The following is a 21,747-nucleotide window of genomic DNA, read 5'->3' as shown; positions in this document are numbered from 1 at the left end:
AGGTAAGCATATTTAATTGGGAACTAAATACAGCAGTGCTGGCACTGTGACCGTGCTCTTCCTGTCTCCTGGCCTTGCTTAACTGGGCTGCCTCATCTGCAACGGATCGTGGAGTTGGAGCGGCAGCTGAAGAAGGATGGCCAGGGCTTTGTGGCTGAAAAGAATAAATAGATCCCTGTTGCAAACAGCATTTGTTGGAGATTAGCCCAATGAAGACCTTTCTTGGTCTAAATTGGTAAGATTTTTCTTTGATGAAGTTTGTATTGTTTTATTGATAAAATCCATTACATATGGAAAAGGGAAGGCTGCAAACGGCAGAGATTTATTTCTTTGTTTATCTTTGGCAAAGAACAGCGCATTTTACTCCATTAATTGTTCGGACTGCACATCTATTATTTCTTCATTGCAAACACAGTTAAAGTACTGACCCACATTGGGAAAAAGATGGATGGGAGACTGACAGGGGCAAAACTAGACAGTAATTTGGACTATTAAAGCACTTTGATCATCTACCACGGACCAAAACTGTGACCTGTGAACTTCTTTTTTCATTGAAGTAACAACTCATTATTTATAATATAGAGCTATTTTGCATAAAATTGTTTATCACTGTGAAGAGTAGAATGAGTTGTAAGGCAAGAAAAGCCAAACCAACAGTTTGCATCTACTTTGAATAGCTTTCAGAGGCAGCTGCCTGTGTCTTTCCCTCAATTCAGCATCATTAACTTGCTCAGAGACTACTTATAAATATTTTAAATTATTTTTCCCCAAGGAGCAAGCCCATTAATTCAGTTTAAACTGAGGTCACCAGCTGATTTGGAGAGTTTGATAAACTGTTCCACAGCACAAGCACATCTCCACAGGTACCTCAAACCCAGTGTCAAAGTCCATCTCCCAGTGAATATTATTTTCCAATCATGGTATTCTACTTCATTTGTATCATCAGTAATGACAAATCTCAATATTCAGTGCACTTCTTGGTACACATAACTACAATGTACAAGAAGATCAGGTTCCACCAGTGCTCAGGGACCAACTGGTAGCAGCTCTACAAATGACAGAGATTAATAAAGGCAGCATCACCATATACACTGTGGGTTTTGTGGTTTCCATCAGAGTTAATTCTGTTGTGACCTATTCAAACCTGACATCTTACAGCCCTTTTTCCTCCTTGTGTCCTAAAGACATCCACAAGTTGGGAGGCTCTACCCAGAAATCTAAATGTGCAAATGTCAATTGTTCTACTGACATTAAAATGACATAAAATAACAACTTTAAAAACACAAACTCAAATATACCAGTGCTATAAAAGGCTTTGTATTTCTGAGATTGTCTGAAATATCAAAATTCCTCCTGGATAGGACATGGAAGATCACCACACAACAGAATGTAAATGTTTTCCATCGTAAGGAGCCAACAGTTTTTATATGGAAAGAAACATATTACAGAAGAAAAAGAAACACCCACCAAAATATTATATGAGCAATATTTATGTTACTTTGCATCTTATGATCTTACTTACCAACAGGTGAGAGGAACTTACCAACAGGTGAGGCCATAAAATAATAATGTATTTGAAACCAAATAAAACCTAATATGCAAATCATGAATTCCAAACATTTTAAACACTTTTTTAATCTTCACTTAATAAAAATACAGACAATGAATCTCAAGCTTATCAGAATTCTCAGCACTAGTGTCATATTTAAACACTAAAGATTTACTTTTATCTAAATTAATGAAATGATGGCAGTTCAAATTTTAAAGACATTACAGAGAAATGTAATTAATTAGATAAGCTTCTAAAGAAATTATTCATGTCCCTTGTGACTGCCCCCAAAATGTTTGTCTTTCATCAGAAATACAAACATTAAATTTAAAGATATTATAATTAGAAACTTGATGAGAATTCATTTAAAAAATTAATTTACTAAACACAAGAGAGGCCTAGCTGGTTTGGAAATCTCCAAACAAGGGGATATCCACTGCCTTTTAGGGTTCCTGTGACTATGGTGAAATTTGTTGTTGAGAAAGAGAGAGAGATGGGAGAGGAAAATGTATCTACAGCTTGTACTGCCCACTACTCTGAATACACTGCATTATTTTGTCATCCCAAACTTCCCGGGGAAATTCCACTTTGTGCTAAGTGTTTTCCTCCACCCTGAGCACACCCATTCAAACACATTAGTGAGTCCTCACTAAGCAAACCCAGGTTGAAAACGCTGTCAGGATGGAACAGTTCCATCTGTTCATCTCCATACGTTTCACGTCTGCAGACTCTCGGTGCTGAAACACGTACAGAGGATGGCCAAGCTTAAACCCAGATCTGCTGGCAATGCCCCAAATGCTTGGGCTGGGAGTAGGAAGGGATTGGAGTGCATCCAGGCTGGTCACAACCTGCCCCAGCTGCATGGTCACTGCCCTTGAGGCCGTTGGGTGTCTCACTGGTTAGTATTCAACGTTCGGAACTTTTCCTCATTTGTATGAATGGACAGTCAGTTCTTTCTAAACTAAGAACAGAACTGAGTTTAATTACTGTGTGGGTTTTTGTTTAGTTTGGGTTTTTGCCCAATAAACCCCTCAGTCAGAAGATTTAAGGGAGACTGAACCTTCTTGCATGAACCAGGTAGACAGCTAGACTGACTGCTTAACTTCCAATCTGTTATTTTATGCAAAATCATTAAAAAAGGTGAAGTTAGAGACTCTTTAAGGAACTAAGCAGATTTTTAAAAGCTTTAGCACCAGTAGGTATTGTGATGCACAGTTTAAAAATACCTATCTTGAATTTTGCAATATAAAAGTATCATTACGGCTGTCACTTGAGAAACATCAGATTTGTTTGAAAATTTAATGCTCTGAGATGCAAGATTGAAAAATATTGAGAAAATTTCTACTAGTCTAGTTAAATAAAAGTCTGTTCAAGCAAGAGGTGCACAGAAGGACTTAGTTGGCCATCTGAGGATGCCACTCTGTGTCTAGATGAGCAGAGAACATTTCTGAACTCCAGCAGTGAGATCCAGATGAGCACAGAAAGGAGCATCATACACACAGAAAGGAGCATCTAGACAGATCCAAGGAAAGGAAGAATCAATGCAACATAAGTAGTGGAACTTAGTTTGGGTTGATAAATAAACTTCCAAAAATTACGGAAAATCCACCTGGGTTTAGAAATGCACATTGAAAGGTTTGCAAGGGTCATAAGCACCTAAAAAGCTCTTCTGTTTTCTCTCTGGGAGAAAGACTCTACTGGGACATTAAATGCTTGAAATGCCCGACTTGCTGGTACTCCTCTGAGTAACCCACTGAAACTGACTCAGGGTTTAAAAACACTGTAGAATTTGAAACCAAAATGATGAGGCAGATCAAATAACCAAAGGCAAATTAAAGCAAACAAACAAAAAACCAAACAAACATTATCAAGCAACTTAGTTCTCCAAACCTGAACTTTTGGAGGCTACAGTCCCATGCTTTACCACTTGTTATTGTGATCAACACTTTTCATCCTCCCTGGAAAAAATCCTACGTAACTGAGATGTATCTGTATTGTAGGAAATTTGTATTACAAAGCACTGAGTGTTGTCAACATTGTTACTGCACACAGCAAGACTTTCTAGGAGTAACTAGAGCTTTTAAATATAATTTTTGGTCTTATACTACAATTAACAAAATAAAATACAGCTTTTCAAATCCCATAAACACTTAAAGGTTTCATAAATTTGCTTAAAACACTTTCCCCGTCTTCCCTTGACTGATAAAATGCTTTTTGAGATAAAGGGAATTATTGTGTCCCAAAATGAAGTTTATAATTTATTTAAACTGAAGAAATCCAGTTTAGTTCAGTTTTCCTTTAGGTAATTAAATAATCCAAAATCACTTCAACATTCTCTATAAAAAATCATTAGCTGTCTTGTATTTTACCTAAAATTTATCTATATGAATAGAAAGTAGATTCCTAGAAAATAACTCATTTCAATAACTCATTATTATTATTATTATTATTATTATTATTATCATCATCATCATCATCACCACCACCACATGGTTTGGAAATGGTTATTTCATGCTTCTCTGATTCAAGGAAATTTCTACAATAATTATATTTTAAATTAGATGTAAAGGAAGACCTAGTTCTAACAAAGAAATCAAAACAAAATCTGAATCACTGACTTCATAAAAAACAGCACTTGGTTTACATCCCTTATGTTTCAAACTTATTAAGTTGTATTTTAACAGATCCAATCCCCCTGACTTTATCAAAGTTTTATCTGATGACTTTATTAAGATAATCCTCAGGATAAGTTTTTTCTCCTGTTGCAGTTTATGTTGTTGTTTTCTTTAGGCAATCCTTTACTTCTAGAATGCCACAGCTTATAACATTTTTTCTGTCATACAAAACTAACAAATCTGACTTAAAGAATCCTTAGATACACAGATGCTATTGTGAAACAGAGGTTTTATTTATGTTGAAGCTTAACTCTAGAAATCACATAGTGCAGCAAATACTGGGCTTGTTTGTCTGCAGCGTTGGGTAATGATCTGATTCAAGAGAGGCTGAGTGCCTGAAACCCTCTCCAAAATTGTCAGGAAGACAGCAGTAATTGCCAGCATTTCTCTTAAAAATACCAGAACACAAGCTATTTCTGAGCTAGGACAAAACTCAAACAAACAAACTAAAAACCCAGACAGAACTGTTCAGCAGGAAGATTTAGATTCCCCATTGAAATGATTGTCTTTTTAAAGGATGAGAAGTCGTGGATTATTGAAATAGCAATGTAAACATATCAGGACTTAGTACTTACAGTTCCTGTACCAGGTGCTAAGACAAGAAACAAACACGGCCTCCTAATTATTATTCAATTTGTATTTCTTTAGCACATGGAACTCGCCGGAGCAGCACAGATTGTGGCGAGTGTCTGTGTGTACATGTGTGTGGGAGGGGTGCAGAAGGGAAAGGATGTGGAACATATTTCTCAGGTTTGTTCCTTCAGTCATTCTTTGGGAGAAAAATAATAACGGAGTTGAGAAGTTTCGTCTCCTTTCTCCAGCTCCCTGGGTTTATTGTGTTGTGGGCTCCAGAAGGATGAATGAGGCAAGAGCAAAGCTTTGTTATGCTCTATTTCTATTTCCTCACTGAGCGACTGTCACAAGTTTAACCAAGAAGTAGCTTAATATCGTCCACCTCTTCAAAGCTGAATTTGGAGTTAAGAGGTTCCCAAAGTTCAGCAACTCCAGCTGTAAAGATGTGACTTGGGAAGGCCACCTAACTTTCTTCAATATATGAGATGTATCACTTGGGACTAAAGGACTGATTTTATTTTCAGGTTGCTGAAAATACCAAAACAAAAAATAAAGATTGAAATTTCTTTGATACGTGCACACACCGTGGCAGAAAATGTTAATTAAATACACCAATACACCATATCCTTCAGGTCCTGTTTTCACTCACTTTCTTTTTCTGTGGGATTTTTTTTTTTTTTTTTTTTTTGGTACATAAGTGCACATAAGACATGAAAATTATTTCGTATAACCTAGCACCGATCAGATTCTGAATCAATTACCTAAATTATGCAGAAAATGGAGACATGCCTGCAAAAAGACCAATTTTTTTTTTATAAGTGATATTCCACCTAGCCCTGCACTCAGCTCTTTGCTTGCCACTGAATTATTTACTACATTTGAAATAATTTAGGATTCAAAAAAAATATATACTTTAAATTAAAACAGGGATTTCAACCGGATACTTGGTTAACTTCAAAGGATCAACACTGATTTATAAAACTTGATAATAAAATTTTAAAAGGGAGCCTATTCCTTTCTTACAGGTACAATGCACTCTGATAGAATCAGTTAGCCCTCATTTTGCTTATCTGAGGTCAGGCTGTAATTTGACATTCACATGCAACCTCTCTGCTATTTTTCATGTCATGAAGCCATGCAGTTATTCAGCAGCTTCATAAATAGTTACTCTGTAATTACCTCTGATACTCTGTGAATTGTAAGATCCATTTGCAAAACTGGGAAAGGTTTGTAATTTTCTGCAGAAGTATCTTATTTTGCTTGGTGTATTTGCATTATATTGCCTTGTCTGACTGCACAGACAGATCAAAAGGGCTTGGAAAGGAGAGACTAGATCAGAAAAGCAAAACATCCCTTCAAATGTAGTTCACAAGAGTGAAAAGGGCCTCTTCTACCATAACCCTGGCTATAAGGGAAAATCAAAAGATCCTGTTCTATTTAGATTTAGCTGTGCATGATAAGAGAGAAGTTATCCTCTGCTGCAATGAGAATGAGAATATGGGCCACACTGAGCGAGCTCTAAGTTTGTCCTGGAGGGAGTGGAGGATGCTGAAAGAAATTCAAATCTACCTTGGGGCTGGAGGGGATTGGGAAGCAAAGACAACCCCCACACCTCATGCCATCCTTCCAAAAACTCAACAACACCAAAACTCAAGGCTTTCTGGTTATTCCGAATGACTCTGAATGGTGATTTGTCTTTAGACCCAACGTGTATGTTTTGAAAACTACACCTTGGTGTCACCACTTGCTATTCAGTGTCATGAGCTCCAAAGAGCAAATGCTAGAAGAGACAGGAGATGCTCCCTGTACTGGATAACACAAGTGCTGATTGCATGGGACACACCTATTGCATCAGAGAGGGATTTGGAGGCTGCCATGGCATTCTGGAGATGCTGCTGCCCATGGCTTGGACAGGTACACCTTCTCTGGATGAGAAACTGGCTGATGGCCTGACCCAGAAATGGGAAATGGTGCCAGGCACCAAGGGTGTCCCCCAGAGCTTAGTGCTGGGACCAGTCCTGGTCAGGACCTCTGTGGATGGTCTGGATGAGGGAATTTGGGGCATCCTCAGTCAATTTGGAGATAACATCAGGCTGGGTGGGAGTGTGGATCTGCTGGAGGGCAGGAAGGCTCTGCAGAGGGATCGGGACAGGCTGGATCCATGGGCTGAGGGACAACAGGGCCAAGTGCCAGGTCCTGCCCTGGGGTCCCCCCAAGCCCATGGGGCTGGGCTGGGGCAGAGGGGCTGAAAGCTGCTGCTGGGAAAGGCCCTGGGGGTGCTGTGCCAGGGGCTGGACACAAACCCAGCTGTGCCAGAGCCCAGGGGCACCTGGGCTGTGCCAGCCCTGGGTGGCAGCAGGCCCAGGGCAGGGCCCGTCCCCTGTGCTGGCCCTGCTGAGGCACCTCCAGGGCTGTGGCCAGCTCTGGGCCCGTCATGGCCACGAGAGCCCTGGAGGGGCCAGAGCGTGGCCAGGGAAAGGAATGAGCTGGGGAAGGGGCTGGAGCCCCAGGAGGGGCTGAGGGAGCTGGGAAGGGGCTCAGCCTGGAGAAAAGGAGGCTCAGGGGGGCCCTTCTGGCTCTGCACAACTCCTGCCAGGAGGGGACAGCCGGGGGGGTCGGGCTGTGCTCCCAGGGAACAGGGACAGGAGGAGAGGGAACGGCCTCAGGCTGGGCCAGGGCAGGCTCAGGGTGGACAGCAGCAGGAATTTCTGCATGGAAAGGGTGCTCAGGCCTTGGCAGGGGCTGCCCAGGGAGGTTTGGAGTGCCCATCCCTGGAGGTGTCCCAGGAAGGGCTGGAGGTGGCACTCAGTGCTCTGGGCTGGGGACAGGGTGGGCAGTGGGCACAGCTGGGACTCCATGGGCTGGGAGGGCTTTTCAGTGATCCGGGGTTTTTTTGTGAATGCATGGAATATGCAGGAGGAGAGAAAAATGAGCAATGAAAGCAATGGGAACAAATGGATGGGATGAAATTTGGAAAGAGTTGGAATGGGCATCCCAATCAGAAATTGCAACATCTTTGCAATATTTGAGTAAGAATTACGTGTCCTTGTCTCTTGACATGCTCTGGATGCAAACAGCATGTCCTTAGAGGCTGCTCTGCATATCTAATTCTGACCACAGTGAGGTTTATATTCACAGTGACACATAATAAAGATATATGTGACGCATCAATATGAATAAACAAATACATAATTCAAAATAAAGTATTAGTAGAACTGCTTGAGAGGGGTTGTATTGGAAGCTGCTAAAGTCATATCAGGTTTATGACAATGAAGCAATTCCAGTTTGTTCACTGATGCTAAGGAAATCCTTAAGGGAAAACAATAAAAAAACCCAACACTGCCAATATCCTTCCACCCACACATCTATCCAGAGACCAAACTGAAACAACTTCTGGCAGAAAACAACCTGTATTTGTCATAAAGCATTGTCTAATTGAGCCTTATTTATCTCTAACGAGGACACAAGTCAGGAGGAAGTTTGCAGTTTTGTCACACTCAGTAAATTAGCTGTGCTATGTACTGAAGTGGGGAATCATTACAACTGCAAAATTAAAAATACAGCTAAAGTTTTAGTGCTTACTAGCAGTGCACTTATTAACAACTACAAGAAATGGCAATCTAGAAATATTTGAAGTTTTACAGTTAAATTTTTGTGCAAAAGTCCAATGCAAATCAAACATGAAGCAAATGGAAAAATGATGCCTAACTTCAAGATTGAACAATAGAAAAACAACACTTGTGATCTCTGGAAGCATCTCCAAAAGGAAGCATTGCTCTACAGACCCAGCATTTCAGAAAAGAGGATACTAAAAGATTTTGAGCTAAGGTTTTCCATTTCCTTGTGGCAAGCACCACTAGGAAGGAAAAAAGTTAGGAAAACAAAGAACCTCAGGTCATCTTTCTGATACTTTCATTATACACTCTAAAATAATAACAGTGTGATGAAATGCCACTGGATCTGTACTTTTGTGGATCAAAGCACCACAAGGCTAATTAGGATTCCAGATTTTCTGAGGCAGTGTAATGCCTTAAATCTTTGTGAGGAAGTAACAGGTTTTAATTTCTAAATATTATAAGGTGAAAAAATCCAGAAAATAATATGGTGTCCTTGAACAACAGAAAAGAATTGGACTTAAAAATAAGGCAGTGGACAGGCAGGAAAAGAAATTGACAGAAAAAAAATTTATGACACAACAAATGTACCAGGACATGATTCGGTGCTGTGTTTCTCAATTCCAGCTTAACCAAGGGAGTTGTGCTGCCATAAAACAGTCAGGAATCTGTCCCACACTTTAGAGCAATTATATTATTAATACGCTAATACCTCATGCATATTAAAATCTTATAAAAATATTGACTTAGATAGGCAAGGTCTTATTGTCAATTATAATTAGCTATGAAATTTTCTAATGACTAGCAGCAATAATAACAACAATAAGCAGACTGATTGAGGACAAGTTGTCTGGAATATTTGGGGGGTTTTATTTGAAATGATTTCATGATTGAAGTAAAATAATTTATAGCTCAAATAAAATCCCTCCCTTACTCATAGACAAAGCATCAAAATGCTTTAATAAGGATTTTTATTAAAGCAGAATTTATTATAGAAGCGTTTAAATGTCATTACTTTTAGAGCTCATATTGCTTTCTGAGACTGATTTTCTTAACAGTGCAATTCAATTAATCTTATGTTTCCTTCACTGATAGAATATTGCTGGATATCCTGGATATTAATCGGGTTGTAGGAGTTCAGCATCAAACCTTCTTACTTGCTTACCTTCAGCAATAAGCAAAAAAGACCTCTCCAGCACATCAGAATGCACCTTTAAAAAGACCATCTCCTTTGTTTTCCAGACACAAAATAGTTCCATTCTTTCCTGCCCTGCACCTTTGCCAGAAGCTCAGAGCAACCTGCTCAGTCTTTATTCCAGACAGAAATGTGCCTTAAGAAGATTGACTGAAATTATACTGAGTTACAAACCCCTACTCTGCCCTGCTCTCATGCAGAAAAACCAGTGAAGATTTCAGACAGTCCCAATCTGCTCAGAACTGAACTCAGGTTCTCAAATGAGGTGAATTCCACACAGTATTTCTAAGATTAATCTTATTTTCTTTAGAACTTCTAATTCAAATGTTCAAAGTGCAGTGGGCAGTTGCTAGGTGACCAGGGTAAAGATGCACTTTGCTAATATAACATGTATTAGCATATATATATATATATATCAGCTATATATCTATATGGTCAGCCTCTAAATTTCCTCAAACTAATAAATATTCTGTGCACTAATTAGTCATGTACATTTCTGCTTGTACTCCTTACTTGAATCCTTCCCTGCTTTATGCTCCAGGAAATCTTATTTCCTTCTAAAACACCACCCAATGCCCCAACCTTTTGTGTTTTAAGCTTTGAACAGTGTTCCAACTCCTGTACAATTTTACAAAATGAATATTTGCCAATCTAGAACTCGGATGTCCAGCCTGGATTTTTAATGCCCAGAAAACAAAAGTATCATTTAGACTGTTACTGCAAATCTCTCTCCTTTTCCTTGTCATAATGATGTTCACTACTTTCTTTGACCTTTTTTAGTTGTGGTGTGGATTTTTGGGGTTTTTTTTTGTTTTGTTTTGGGTTTTTTTTTGTGGGTTTTTTTTTGTGTGTGTGTGGTTTTTTTGTTTTTTTTTTTAACTGAATTACATAGATGCTTTATTCACAGCTGCCTCCCTCTGGAATCAGAGGCCTCCAACTTCTACTCCATATCTGAATTTTAGTTCTTGCTCCTGAACTACTAAAGCCACTTCACACAGAGATTGTTTCACAAGCACACTCCTTTCCCATTTGTATTTCCTCATAATATGGCCACTCCCACGCTATTATCCATGTGGATCACCTCTTCTGCTATTCTTGAGCTGTGTGAAACACTAATGGGAAAATCTGTGCTATGTTTGAGCACACTTTCACAGTTGAGAACTGCAAACTGCCTTGACAAGATGCACCAGCGCTCCACTGCCCAATGGCAAACCTTCCATGACCCTTTAGGATCTGAGGAGCTCTGTGTAACCCTCTAGTTATGTGCAAAAGGATAAAAAGCACCTTAGCAAATTCTGTGTTTTAGTGTGAAAATGATGGATTATATAGTTTGAGTTCCAGTAAACCAGAGCAAAAAGGGTCAAGCAGAAAAGGTTAATATTCCTGAGCTTCTCTTGTTTAAACCTCCATAAAGGCTTATTTCCCTCTTTTTTTCTCAAACTTACTGAAATTGACTCAGCCCTAAGTTAGAGATAATTATATGATGTACCAAAGTAACTCTCTAAAATGTTAGAATTATTGCTAATAATGCCTATAGTTATTTTCACCATAAAAGCCTAAATAAAATTAAATAAATGAAAGCATAATGAAAGCAAAGGTATTCATGGCATTAAAAAGTACATTGTAGCTGAAGGCTTGTTCTGAAGAAATATGTCTCTCTTCCTTTTTAATTAGTGTCCTTGCATTTTTTAAAGGCATACACACTATAGATAACTTTAGCAGTGCATGTGCTGCGTGATGATTCAATTACTCTATTTATGCTCTCGGTAAACCATATAGAGCCTTTCTGGCTTTATGCCCTTTCCCATTAGGTGACAAAATTGCCTCATACTTCTTCATTTCCAAAGAATGCCATTGGTGTGGGTAATTACCTGTGTCAGAGCCCACAGCTTTGTCCTTGAGATGCCTCTGCTCTGAGCCTGGAAAATATTTATTGTGGTCAAACCTCCATTTACATTTCAAGATCTTGTCTAGATTTTCACTTCTTGCTTTGAATAATTATTCAGGAAAATTTCTACTTGTTGTGGCAGTTCTGGTGCTTTGCCCAGCCCTTGGGCAGGGGGCTGAGGCTGCCAGGGGAGTGCTGCTTGCTTGGCACATGGGGCTGAGTGCCAAGAACCCTTTGGTCAAGCAGTCAGTCCAATGAAAATAACATCTCTGTGACTGCAGTGCCTGCAGAATAAGGACAGCAGTAATTCCATTAAAACCCTTCATTCAGTGATTTAAACCTTGGCTAAAAGCACTGCTCCAGGCCACAGGCCTGTTCCAGGCACTGGCTTTGGAATTCCCCAGTGGACTGCTCTGTTGCGTGTCTGTGGGTGTGATGTGCAGAGTGTGAGGACCACAGGATCCCAGAGTGGTTTGGTTGGAAGGACCTAAAAATAATTTTCTTCCACCCCAGCCATGGCAGGGACACCTTCCACTGTCCCAGGCTGCTCCCAGCCCCAGTGTCCAGCCTGGCCTTGGGCACTGCCAGGGATCCAGGGGCAGCCCCAGCTGCTCTGGGCACCCTGTGCCAGGGCCTGCCCACCCTCACAGGGAACAATTAATTTCTTCCTAATATCCAGCCTAAGAGAGAGAAGAATCCAGTGCTGCAAATAATCATAATACAGCTCAGAGGAAAATATAAACCTTGAGTACTCCACTCAGCGCTACACGGAGTGAAAGCCAGCTTGGGGATTTTAAAGGGATCATCATTTAGCTGTCTTTAGAGATAATGAGCCAGGCTTTCTGTTATTTATTGATGTGTTTGTCACAAATCTGAGCCGACCAAGTGGAATATATTTAGAAGTCTTTACTTGTTGAAATCTATGGTGTCATTCAAGGAAGCTGAACTGTGTAATACACATATTCTGGGGGAAAAATTACCTCACTTTTTCAAAAGAGAATTTCAGATAAGCATTGCTAATAATGAAGGCATTGCAGTATATTTTGTTTCCAAAGAATTCACTAGAATCCTGTATCTCAAACAGATCTCAGCTTCAGTTTTGGAGGGATGAATATGCAAATATCAGGATATTCATATTTAAATCAGAGGAATGTTGTGCAGTCAAATTCTATTGCTAATAATTTTCTTTCTAGGCTAAGTTAAACCAGTTTCTCTGAGATGTTTTGCTTTCGTTTCAAACTGCACCACTTCTCCATTTATTACTGCTGTTGTTATATCAATTAACCAGCAATGATGGGCATTTCCCTAATAACAATGGCCCACATTGTGAGTGTGCTAGGAATTGTCTGCAAGGTGGCTGTTCCAGCCATTAGAAAATGGAAATCCATGGAGCTGGAGGCAGAAAGAGGACAGAGTTTAATTATTACATGCCTTATCCGTGTCTGGCAATCTGATCCCTTGAATGATCAGTGATTCTGAGCTCCATTCAGAATCTGTAGGAAAAATGATCTAATAAATAAGTCATGGCTATTTGATTTTCTTTTCCTCTGACTAGCACTGACAACACGTAACGTGGTAAGTGCTGGCAAACCTGTGCAAGAAACTGGGAGAATACTGAGGAGGTTAAGCCCAGCCTGAACCCTGCTCTGCTTCACTGCCCAGCAAAAGTGGCAGCCAGTTAATGCCAGCAACCCAAGCATGTCAATGGGAGCAAGAGTTACAGCTATAATTGTAACCTACACAGTGAAAAAATGTATATGCAGGTTCAGGAGAATGGGATCGCATCTGACTTTTAGGATCCTGACTTCACCAGATTTTACTGAATGGTAAAAAATTCATTTCAAGCAAGTAGCAAAGAACCAAAGATGTGATGAGCTTTTGTACACATAAAAAAAGATGCACCAAAAGAGAAGTCTGTAATTTAATCATTCATTCTTACTGCACTGCAATTCAGGCTGTCAAAAATCCTTGCACATGCCCCCAGATTCCTTTCCTGTTCAGGATACAGCTCCAGAGAGCTCAAACACATGAGCAGCACTATCATCCCTGACTTACAGAGCAAGTCTAACATTCAACCCTCTCTCAAGAATTTAAATTTAAAATAAACCTCCCAACCTTGGCTACAGCTTTAAGCTCATGTAAATCTCAGCTACACCACAAACTAATGAGAAATCTCATTAGGTCAGTGTTTAAAGCCCAGAGTCAGTGACAACGTTCACCCTTTATATGCACAGAGCACAAAGGTTCATTCTCAAGGAATCATTTTGCCAGTGGACCTGCTTCCTCCAGCCTGTCATCACCTTGATATTCCTGCTCCTTTCCATTCAGCAGGGTAAACTTAGTGAATGGCAATGTAGAAAGAAAATTTAAGAATCAATTCACAAGTTCAATAGCTTTGAGTCTTGCCCTTGCCATGAGTGTATTTCTTCTGCACACCCTAAGCCTGCATTTCAGATGTATCTTTCAAAGATGTCAAGGTTCTTTCTAATATTATCTTCTCTTGAAAATCCATATGGCAGAATTCATCAGCACAGAGGAGACGAGGATAAAAGTTAAGCAACAAAGAAGCAAAAATTAATTTGAATCCATAAGAAAGAGATGTAAGAAATCACACAATAGAAAAAATGTGCAAAAGATATTTAGGAGCAGACAAATTTAAGGGTAGCAGTTGAGTGGACCAAAGCTGCAGAAGGAGTTTAAAGGAAAACATATAACTAAACGTACAGTTACATCTGAAATATTGAAACCAGCACCTAAACATCACCTGTATCACCTAAACATCATCCATACCGTGTTAATCTCATTCAGTTCATTCTTTTCCACAGATGGCTCTTTGCTTGGTTTATTCTCTAGTAACTACAATAAGATTAAAGAATTCACTCTTGTGGCCCTGCAGCTAATAAAGGGAACCTCCCAGTGTGCCCATTCATGGGACTCTCTGTCAGGCACACTCCCACCACCCTACATTGTCACTGCTGGGACCCAGCAGCAGCTCCAGGTCCCCTCTTGACTCCCCACACCCCACTCACAGCCAGAGCAGGTTTCCTCACTGGTTCCAGCCCAGGTTCTCCTCAGTAGAGTCTCAGATCTCTCGTTCCATAAAGCCATTTATTCCCAGCACAGTAACACAGCCACAGCCTGAGCCTGTGCCTCTGAGGAGGGACCTCACAAAGACTTTTATCCCTGAGCTCTCATCCCTTCACAGCCTGAGCACAGGGAAGCTTTGCCTCTTCTTCCTGAGCCCTGGGCTCCTGCCCTGACTCTGGGTGTCCCTCACCCAGCTGGTCATTGGATCCCTTAGCATGCAAAGGGTCACAGGTCACATCCTCCTGTCTCTCTGAGCTCCCACCCAGAGCTCAACCTGCAGCTTGCAAACCAAGCAACTGCACCAGGTGTGTCCCTCAACACAAGCAGAATGCACCATGGTTACTGGGATTTTAGCAGGAGCCAAAAGCCCTGTGCACTGGCCGAGCATTTCAGGAACCAGAATGTAAAGGCAAAACAAAAGTCTGGGCAAAAATGAGAGGGACAGCCACTCAAGGCAGCTGTTCTTTAATCTTGCTGGCCAGTATAACTCCCTGAAAACAAAGGCTGCAGAAAACTAGAAACGCCTTCAAAAGAGTCTGTCAGCAATGGGAAAGTAAAGGAGGGAACAGCACCATCCAAAATGTCTCACTTTGCACAAGTCTCAGAATACAATGGTAATGCTATTTGTCACCAAGAGCAAGAATTATGTCTGAACAAGTACTGGCCAGACACTTGCCTATGAATGAGAACAGAAAATGTCTTTCTTCTAAATAAAAACCCAACCAAATGAAAAACCCTACAAAAATCCCACAAAACAACCCCAAACTCATCTTTTGCCTGTCAAATCCATGTAGAAGAATCACATTCCCCACTGGCTCACACTTTCCTCCGCCTTGTTTTGCTAGACATGAAAGAGTTAAATTAATATTTTGAAGCATTAAGATTAAAAATGTTTAAAGTTATCCACACACATTTTAAATCTGATCACTTTTCAAAAGATTCTGAGCCTGAGGATCTTCACCCCCATTTCAAGTGAAAATGCAGAAGCAGTAACGCTTCATTCAGCCACACCAATCCTGCCTTGGAATATTCCTACCTGAGACAGTGGCTGAGGGATGATACAAATAAATAACTTTGTCATGGCAGGAAACTGCCAAAAATTAAATCAGCTTAGAGCACAAATTTAGATGCAGGTACCTTACCATTACAAAGTCTGAAATAGTGAATTATGGCTTGTCAAAAGTTGGTGTTTATCTATGAAAGTGTTGCTAAATTAGGGCAAATTCATATGATCTAGGATTTACCATGCTGGGAATCAAGAAATAAAAATCCAGTATGATGGCTTATGAGTAGTAAGCAAATTTAATGGCAGTTAAATGGCTTGGTCATTGCCCTGCAGATGGAGAGGAGAGCCTTGCACAACCTTGGGAAGCAGCCAGCCCAGGAAGAGGAAATGTTCCTGCACGAATAATTCCCACAAATTTATTTTCCTGTGAGAGATCAGCAGTCCATTAATAAGACTGTCACTGAAGGCATTGTAATGACACACTTTGCACTTGCATTTGCTGCTTGTGTCTGCCTCCAACAGATTTCTGTTATTTTACAACAGAGATTTTGTCTATTACTGTCTTGGAAAAAAAATCTAAAAATGCCCATTTTCCCCTGTTTGACAGTTCTATAAGCAAATTTAATTTCTGCTTGAGGAGCTTAAAAATAATTTCACTTAAATAAGCAAAGACAGTAGTCTATGAAATTAAGCACTTGTTTTATGTAAATGTCAAATAATTATATTAGGAATGCAAAAATAAGCCATCAGCAGGAACACAAATGCTCAGAACAAGATTGGCATTATTATTGTCATAGCCAGTCTGATAAGAGGCAATTTTACAATAGCAGTAGATGCTGAGGCTCCTATGAAGTCTAATGACAAGGCTGATTTCTTACAAAATTCTTGAGCATAATTAAGTTTCAGAAAACTGAAAATGTAACACGCAGACTTCATGCTTGTGTGGCTTAGTAAAGTGCACTTCTGGCAGTTTTGCTCTGACACACACATGTAAAGGAGATATAAAAATGAACTGGAGGAGTGTCTTGCAAAATTATTCCTCTTGTTCCTTTTTGACTTTTTGGAGAAAACAAATTGTAAAACGACTTCACTCTACATCTTACTATTCCAATGTCTGAGAGTGTTGGATCATAAACTAACAATTCTGCTTTCCATGCTGTTGGTAAATCTCATCAACTGAGAAAATTAGTATGGACATTTTATATATTTTTCCTTTGAAAACATTAAAATTATTAACTGGTTAGATAAGAAGTGGAAAAAGTATGCCTGATGAAACCACACCTTCCTTTCTTTCCTCATGTGCTTCCCTGTGGCTTGGCTTCCCTGCAAGCAGAGAAGTTTAAATTATTTCTGCTAATTTATCAAAGTATTGTTTGCCTGCAAGATGACACAGTGACAGGGCACTGTTGGCACTACTGGCAATGAAATCCCCAAATTACTGAGGTGGGCCAGAGGAGCACAGGGTACAAGGATTGGAAGTTGGGAGCTCAGTTCACACCCAGACCCATCTTTCCCATGTGTCACGGATTCCTAATAGGTTTGGTTTTGAAAACAAGTACTGTTGTGATATTGGGACACAAGACAGATGATGGACTTTGGACCTGGTTAGCATAAGAGATTTGATAACAGGATGCCTTGGCAAGAGCAAAGAGAACTTCTAAAAGAAGATTCAATCAGACTGGTTTACTGGAAAAAAAGAGAATTTCATTATACTCTGCAAGCAAGAGATATTGTAACATGCATAAGTTTGTGCATGTGATTTTAACCTAATCATTGTAGTAAACATTACTAGTCTCCCTAAAACAGTATATAAGCATTGGTAGTCCTCAATAAATTCGGGTTCTGATCACTGAATCAGTCTTCCCTGTCTATCTTCATTGCTGACAAGTACCACAGGAAAGATATTGGACAACAAAAATGGGCCAAATAAGCATATTTTATCCCCCAATTTATTATGTTCATGGCTGTAGCACTACAAAACTGAGCTTCAAATGCTCAGTACTATAATGCTGTATCCTTCAAAGCAGAGATCTGGGGACAAGCAAGCATGGCACCAGGCAGTTCTCTCCGTGCAGGAGTGAGCAGCACTGGCCACCAAGCTCTGCAGACAGATATTCCTCCAGTGCTGGCACAAATGGGTTCTGCTGTACACTGAGTGCAGAACAGAGAGCGTCCCAGGGTTTGTGTTCCAGGTCAGGACACCACACGGGGCGGCAGCCCCACCTTCCCCACCTGCTCCTTTGCCTCAACACGCTTGTGTGGAATGCATTGTCTAAAATACAGTGCTAATATGAATAATAAATTACGCTGTCGCGTGTGATCTTGTCAGCAGCTCCAAATTAATTAAGAATTCTCCTTGATTAAAATCTCTGACCCATATTGCCAGGCAGGGCAGCTCTCCTGACTCACGTGTGCAGAGCAGCCACCAGGGCTCTGTGGACCTGAACAATGCAGGCTCTTGTTGAGAGTTGGGTGTGAGTAAACTCATCCATATGTATCCAACAGCACTACTTTCATGCAACATTACCCCTGCGCTTAATCATTTATGGCTCTGAAACATAATAGCACTCAGAATTAAGAATGTCTGGGTTGAGCCTTCAATTTACTTCTACAATAGCAAAGCCTTAATTTTTTCTGTCTTAATAGAGCTAATTATAAGGCTTTAGTTTGGGCTTTTTAAACCATTTTTTAACGTTTACCCTGCATAGCCTGTACATTTGTACTCATCTACCACTTCAGAATATCTATTGCCATATTCACTGGAAAAAAAAATGCTGTTGTGAAAACTAAAAGAAATGGAGCTTGCACAAAAATTAAGCTTTATTTCCAAAATTCTCTAACTTGAACACCCAATACATTTTATTTTACTGAATTACATAAAGTTTCCACTGCACAGCCTGTCAAATTCAACTATAAATCCATCAGAACAGCCAGAGAACTCAAACACTTACTGGTTTCAGTGGCTACAATAGTGATGTTGTGCCATGTGCTGGTTTCTCTGTCCAGGGGTGTTGCCAGAGTTATTTTCCCATCCTCTGCATTGATGTTGAACTGTCTCTCAAGGTCAGTGTGGCGATCAATGGAAAACCTGCAAAACAGACATCCCTGTAATCTACTTAATGAAGTTGGTGTAATCCATACAGTCACAGAGACAATTTAGGCAGCCCTCTGAGAGCTGCAGTTTTATAGCCAAATGGATTGAGAAGCTCAATAGCATAATAATTTAGAAGACAAAATGACAAACTGAGGCTAAAAAAACTTAATAATTATTGCCCAAGGAGTAATTAGCTGTATACCCAGTGTGAAGGTCGTAAAGTGCCCTCAGGTTCACTGGGTAGCATCTCTGAAAAACGGTGCTGATCAAGAGTTAATTACACAATCCATCACGTTTATTGGACAGCTTCTATGGTATTTCACAGTAACTGATGATAATTTCAACAGTAATCTATTAAGCAACAAAAGTGGTGGGCTTTGTGGTTATTTTAAAAAGGGGATGAATAATATTATTTTACCAATAAATTTCAGATTAACGAAGCATGAACGATTCACCAAGCACATTATTATTTGCTTATGGTTCAAGCAGCTCCATGGGCAGAGCACAGTGAATCACCATTTTTTCCTATAAAACACTGCAAATGCTGGAGGCTTGATTCTTTTATGGGCTGACATCATTGATTTTTAACCAAACAAGTTCCATCTGACAGGTAGTCAGAGTTTGCAATTGTGAATGTCCAGGTAAATTCTGCAGCCCAAGCAGGGAGCCAGAGCTGCAGTGGATTGCTCCAATGGTGATTAAGCAGGATGATGATTTAAAGCTCAGGTCCAGATCTCCAGAAAGCTTTTGTGTTTGTCCATTTGCACAGTTATTTTATTAATGAATTACTCGCAAAAAGAAACTAAATTACAAAATTGAGCCTTCAGTATCTTGACAGGAAAGGTAGGGAAAGAGGGAGTTGAGTGATAAACTATTGATATGGTTTAACAGAAATTGACTTCAAGGGGTTTTACTGAATCCTAATTGTGGATTTATACAAAAGCCTTTTAAGCCTTTGTGTCTGTGTATTAGAGAAGCTACCAGCATGCACTGGCAGTTTTTACATCTGTTCTGCATTACAGCAAGGCACAATAGTTAGGTGAGTTAGAATAAGGTATCACACTCAATTACCTTATGGAGTGGCCAGAAAAGTGACTCCAGACTGTCACTTTCTCATCACTTTTCTACCTTTTGCAAGCACATTGTTAAAATACCACAATAAAAGTAAAAGAACACATTTTACTACAGTGAGAATGGCATTGTTATCTGAAAATCAGCTATTCCATTCTGGTTTGTGCTTTAGCAGAAGCAATTTCCAAAAAATATTCTGATTTGGAGGTCCCTTTATTCACTACAATAAATATATTCCAATGAACTCCAACTCATTCCAGCCAACACAATCGATTTTAATAAACACAGCATTAGCATCTGATTTCAAAGCTTAGGATTATTGTGTTCTTTTTTTTTTATTTCAGTATCAGATATTCTCCTATTTAGAATGAAAGTTACATTGCAATTAGATTATTTGTGCAATGCATTCTGTAAGATACAGCTCACTTTCAAAAAGAGCTCTAAATGATGAAAACTTATCAAAATCTCAAAGTTTAAGTGTTTAAATACTGCATTGCCAGAGTTCAACACTAACCTGATCACTCTGCTTAAGTACTTAACTAGTAATGGATTTAAGAGGGAAAACCTCAGCTTAACTACGAAATGGGATTTGTTAGATATTTACTTGTTTTGTTTGAAACTCTGAGAAGAACTAGTTCTACTCATTGAAAAATAACTAGTTTGGTAAGAAGAGTACCAGAAAAATATGAAGTCAAATTCCAAATATCTGTGCCAAACACACATGCATGTGTGTTTGGACATTTAAGTAAACTGATTTTCTCATGAGCTCCACATACTCAGTTCTCAGTGGTTTAATGGGAACTGCACTAAACTCAGCATTTCTGAAAATCAGGTCACTTGTGTGGAAGAATAAAGCTGTAGGTACTTAACTTCAGGCAATCATTTTTGAAAGTGGATCTTAACTGTATTCTGATGTCTCCCTAGTTCCAATTAAAGTATTAGAAGTAAAATTCTGGTACTAGTGAAGTTAGTAAAAAAATACCTTACAGCCTTCCACAGGTTTAAGGTTTCACTCAGGAAAATACCAGAAAAGACAGCAATTAGCTCTTTTTAAGAAGTCATCACTTATAACTGTCTTTTCATTTTCAAGTTTTAGGTAATGATGATGAAAGAACTCTACTGATACGAAACATATAAGAAGTTTTCCCAGTCCACAAACAAAATAAAATGTGAAATGCTCATATGGTATTCAGTGTTTAGTCAGCCTGGGGTTGACATAAATTCCACTGAGGAAAGACAGTTTTTCTCTAAGGACCAATCCTTCCTTAAACTTCCACTCACAGCCTTCCTGCCATGCAGGTTTTGAAGTTATAAAAGAGGGAGTGACACATCTGTGAGTTTATTATATCACATTTAATCTTATCCCAGCAGTATTTACTCACAACACAAACCCAGCAATTCAAGAGGAAACATTTTTAACATAAGTTGTGTGTCTTTGCAAGACAACAAAGAGGTAAAGCCCTCTCCTGATTTTAATATGATAAATATTTGTTACAAAACCAAAAAATAAAATCTGCAGTGTCATAAACCTGGGAAAACTAAGGATACATTTGCAGTTTCCTTTTCATGATAATGGTGTTGTAACTCTTTTTAATGGGAATGCATTGTCAGATCCATAAAACATACATAAAACATATATTTCTCTAAAAATGAGAAAATAATATCATGGGAAATAATATCTAAAGCCAGTACAGGTTACTGGGAAGTTTGGGTTAGTTTATGAGTCTGCTATGGCAATTATAGGAACAACCCCAGAGTGGTTTAACAGAAGCCTGGAAAGGATTCTCAGTCCTGCTCTTGCACTGTTGCTGTTATGACTTTATTTGATCTACTCCTTATTTGCACCAATGTAAATAGGAGCAGAAATCCTTTTTTTGCTGCTCCTGCTGAGATTTGAATGCCAGCACTGACACCCCAGGAGTGGTAAATCTCCATTTTTATTAATGCCAGCCTGACTGGACAGGGTACTTAGTGACAGAAAAACAACTGCACCAT

The 21,747-nt window shown here is 39.5% G+C and overlaps 1 protein-coding gene across 1 annotated transcript in view; it reads right to left on the bottom strand.

Annotated features, from left to right (window-relative positions):
• CDH8 (cadherin 8) overlaps positions 1-21,747 on the bottom strand; it is a 139,050-nt gene that overhangs the window by 34,492 nt on the left and 82,811 nt on the right. The window contains exon 7 of the mRNA XM_053952997.1: positions 18,539-18,675. Within this exon, the coding sequence (XP_053808972.1) occupies positions 18,539-18,675 (137 nt within the window). The remainder of the gene's footprint in view (positions 1-18,538; positions 18,676-21,747) is intronic.

This window comes from Vidua chalybeata, chromosome 11 (assembly GCF_026979565.1).
Source record: "Vidua chalybeata isolate OUT-0048 chromosome 11, bVidCha1 merged haplotype, whole genome shotgun sequence".
Classification (NCBI taxonomy): domain Eukaryota; kingdom Metazoa; phylum Chordata; class Aves; order Passeriformes; family Viduidae; genus Vidua; species Vidua chalybeata.
Note: the sequence above shows the minus strand (reverse complement) of the source record. Positions and strands in the feature narration are given on the sequence as shown.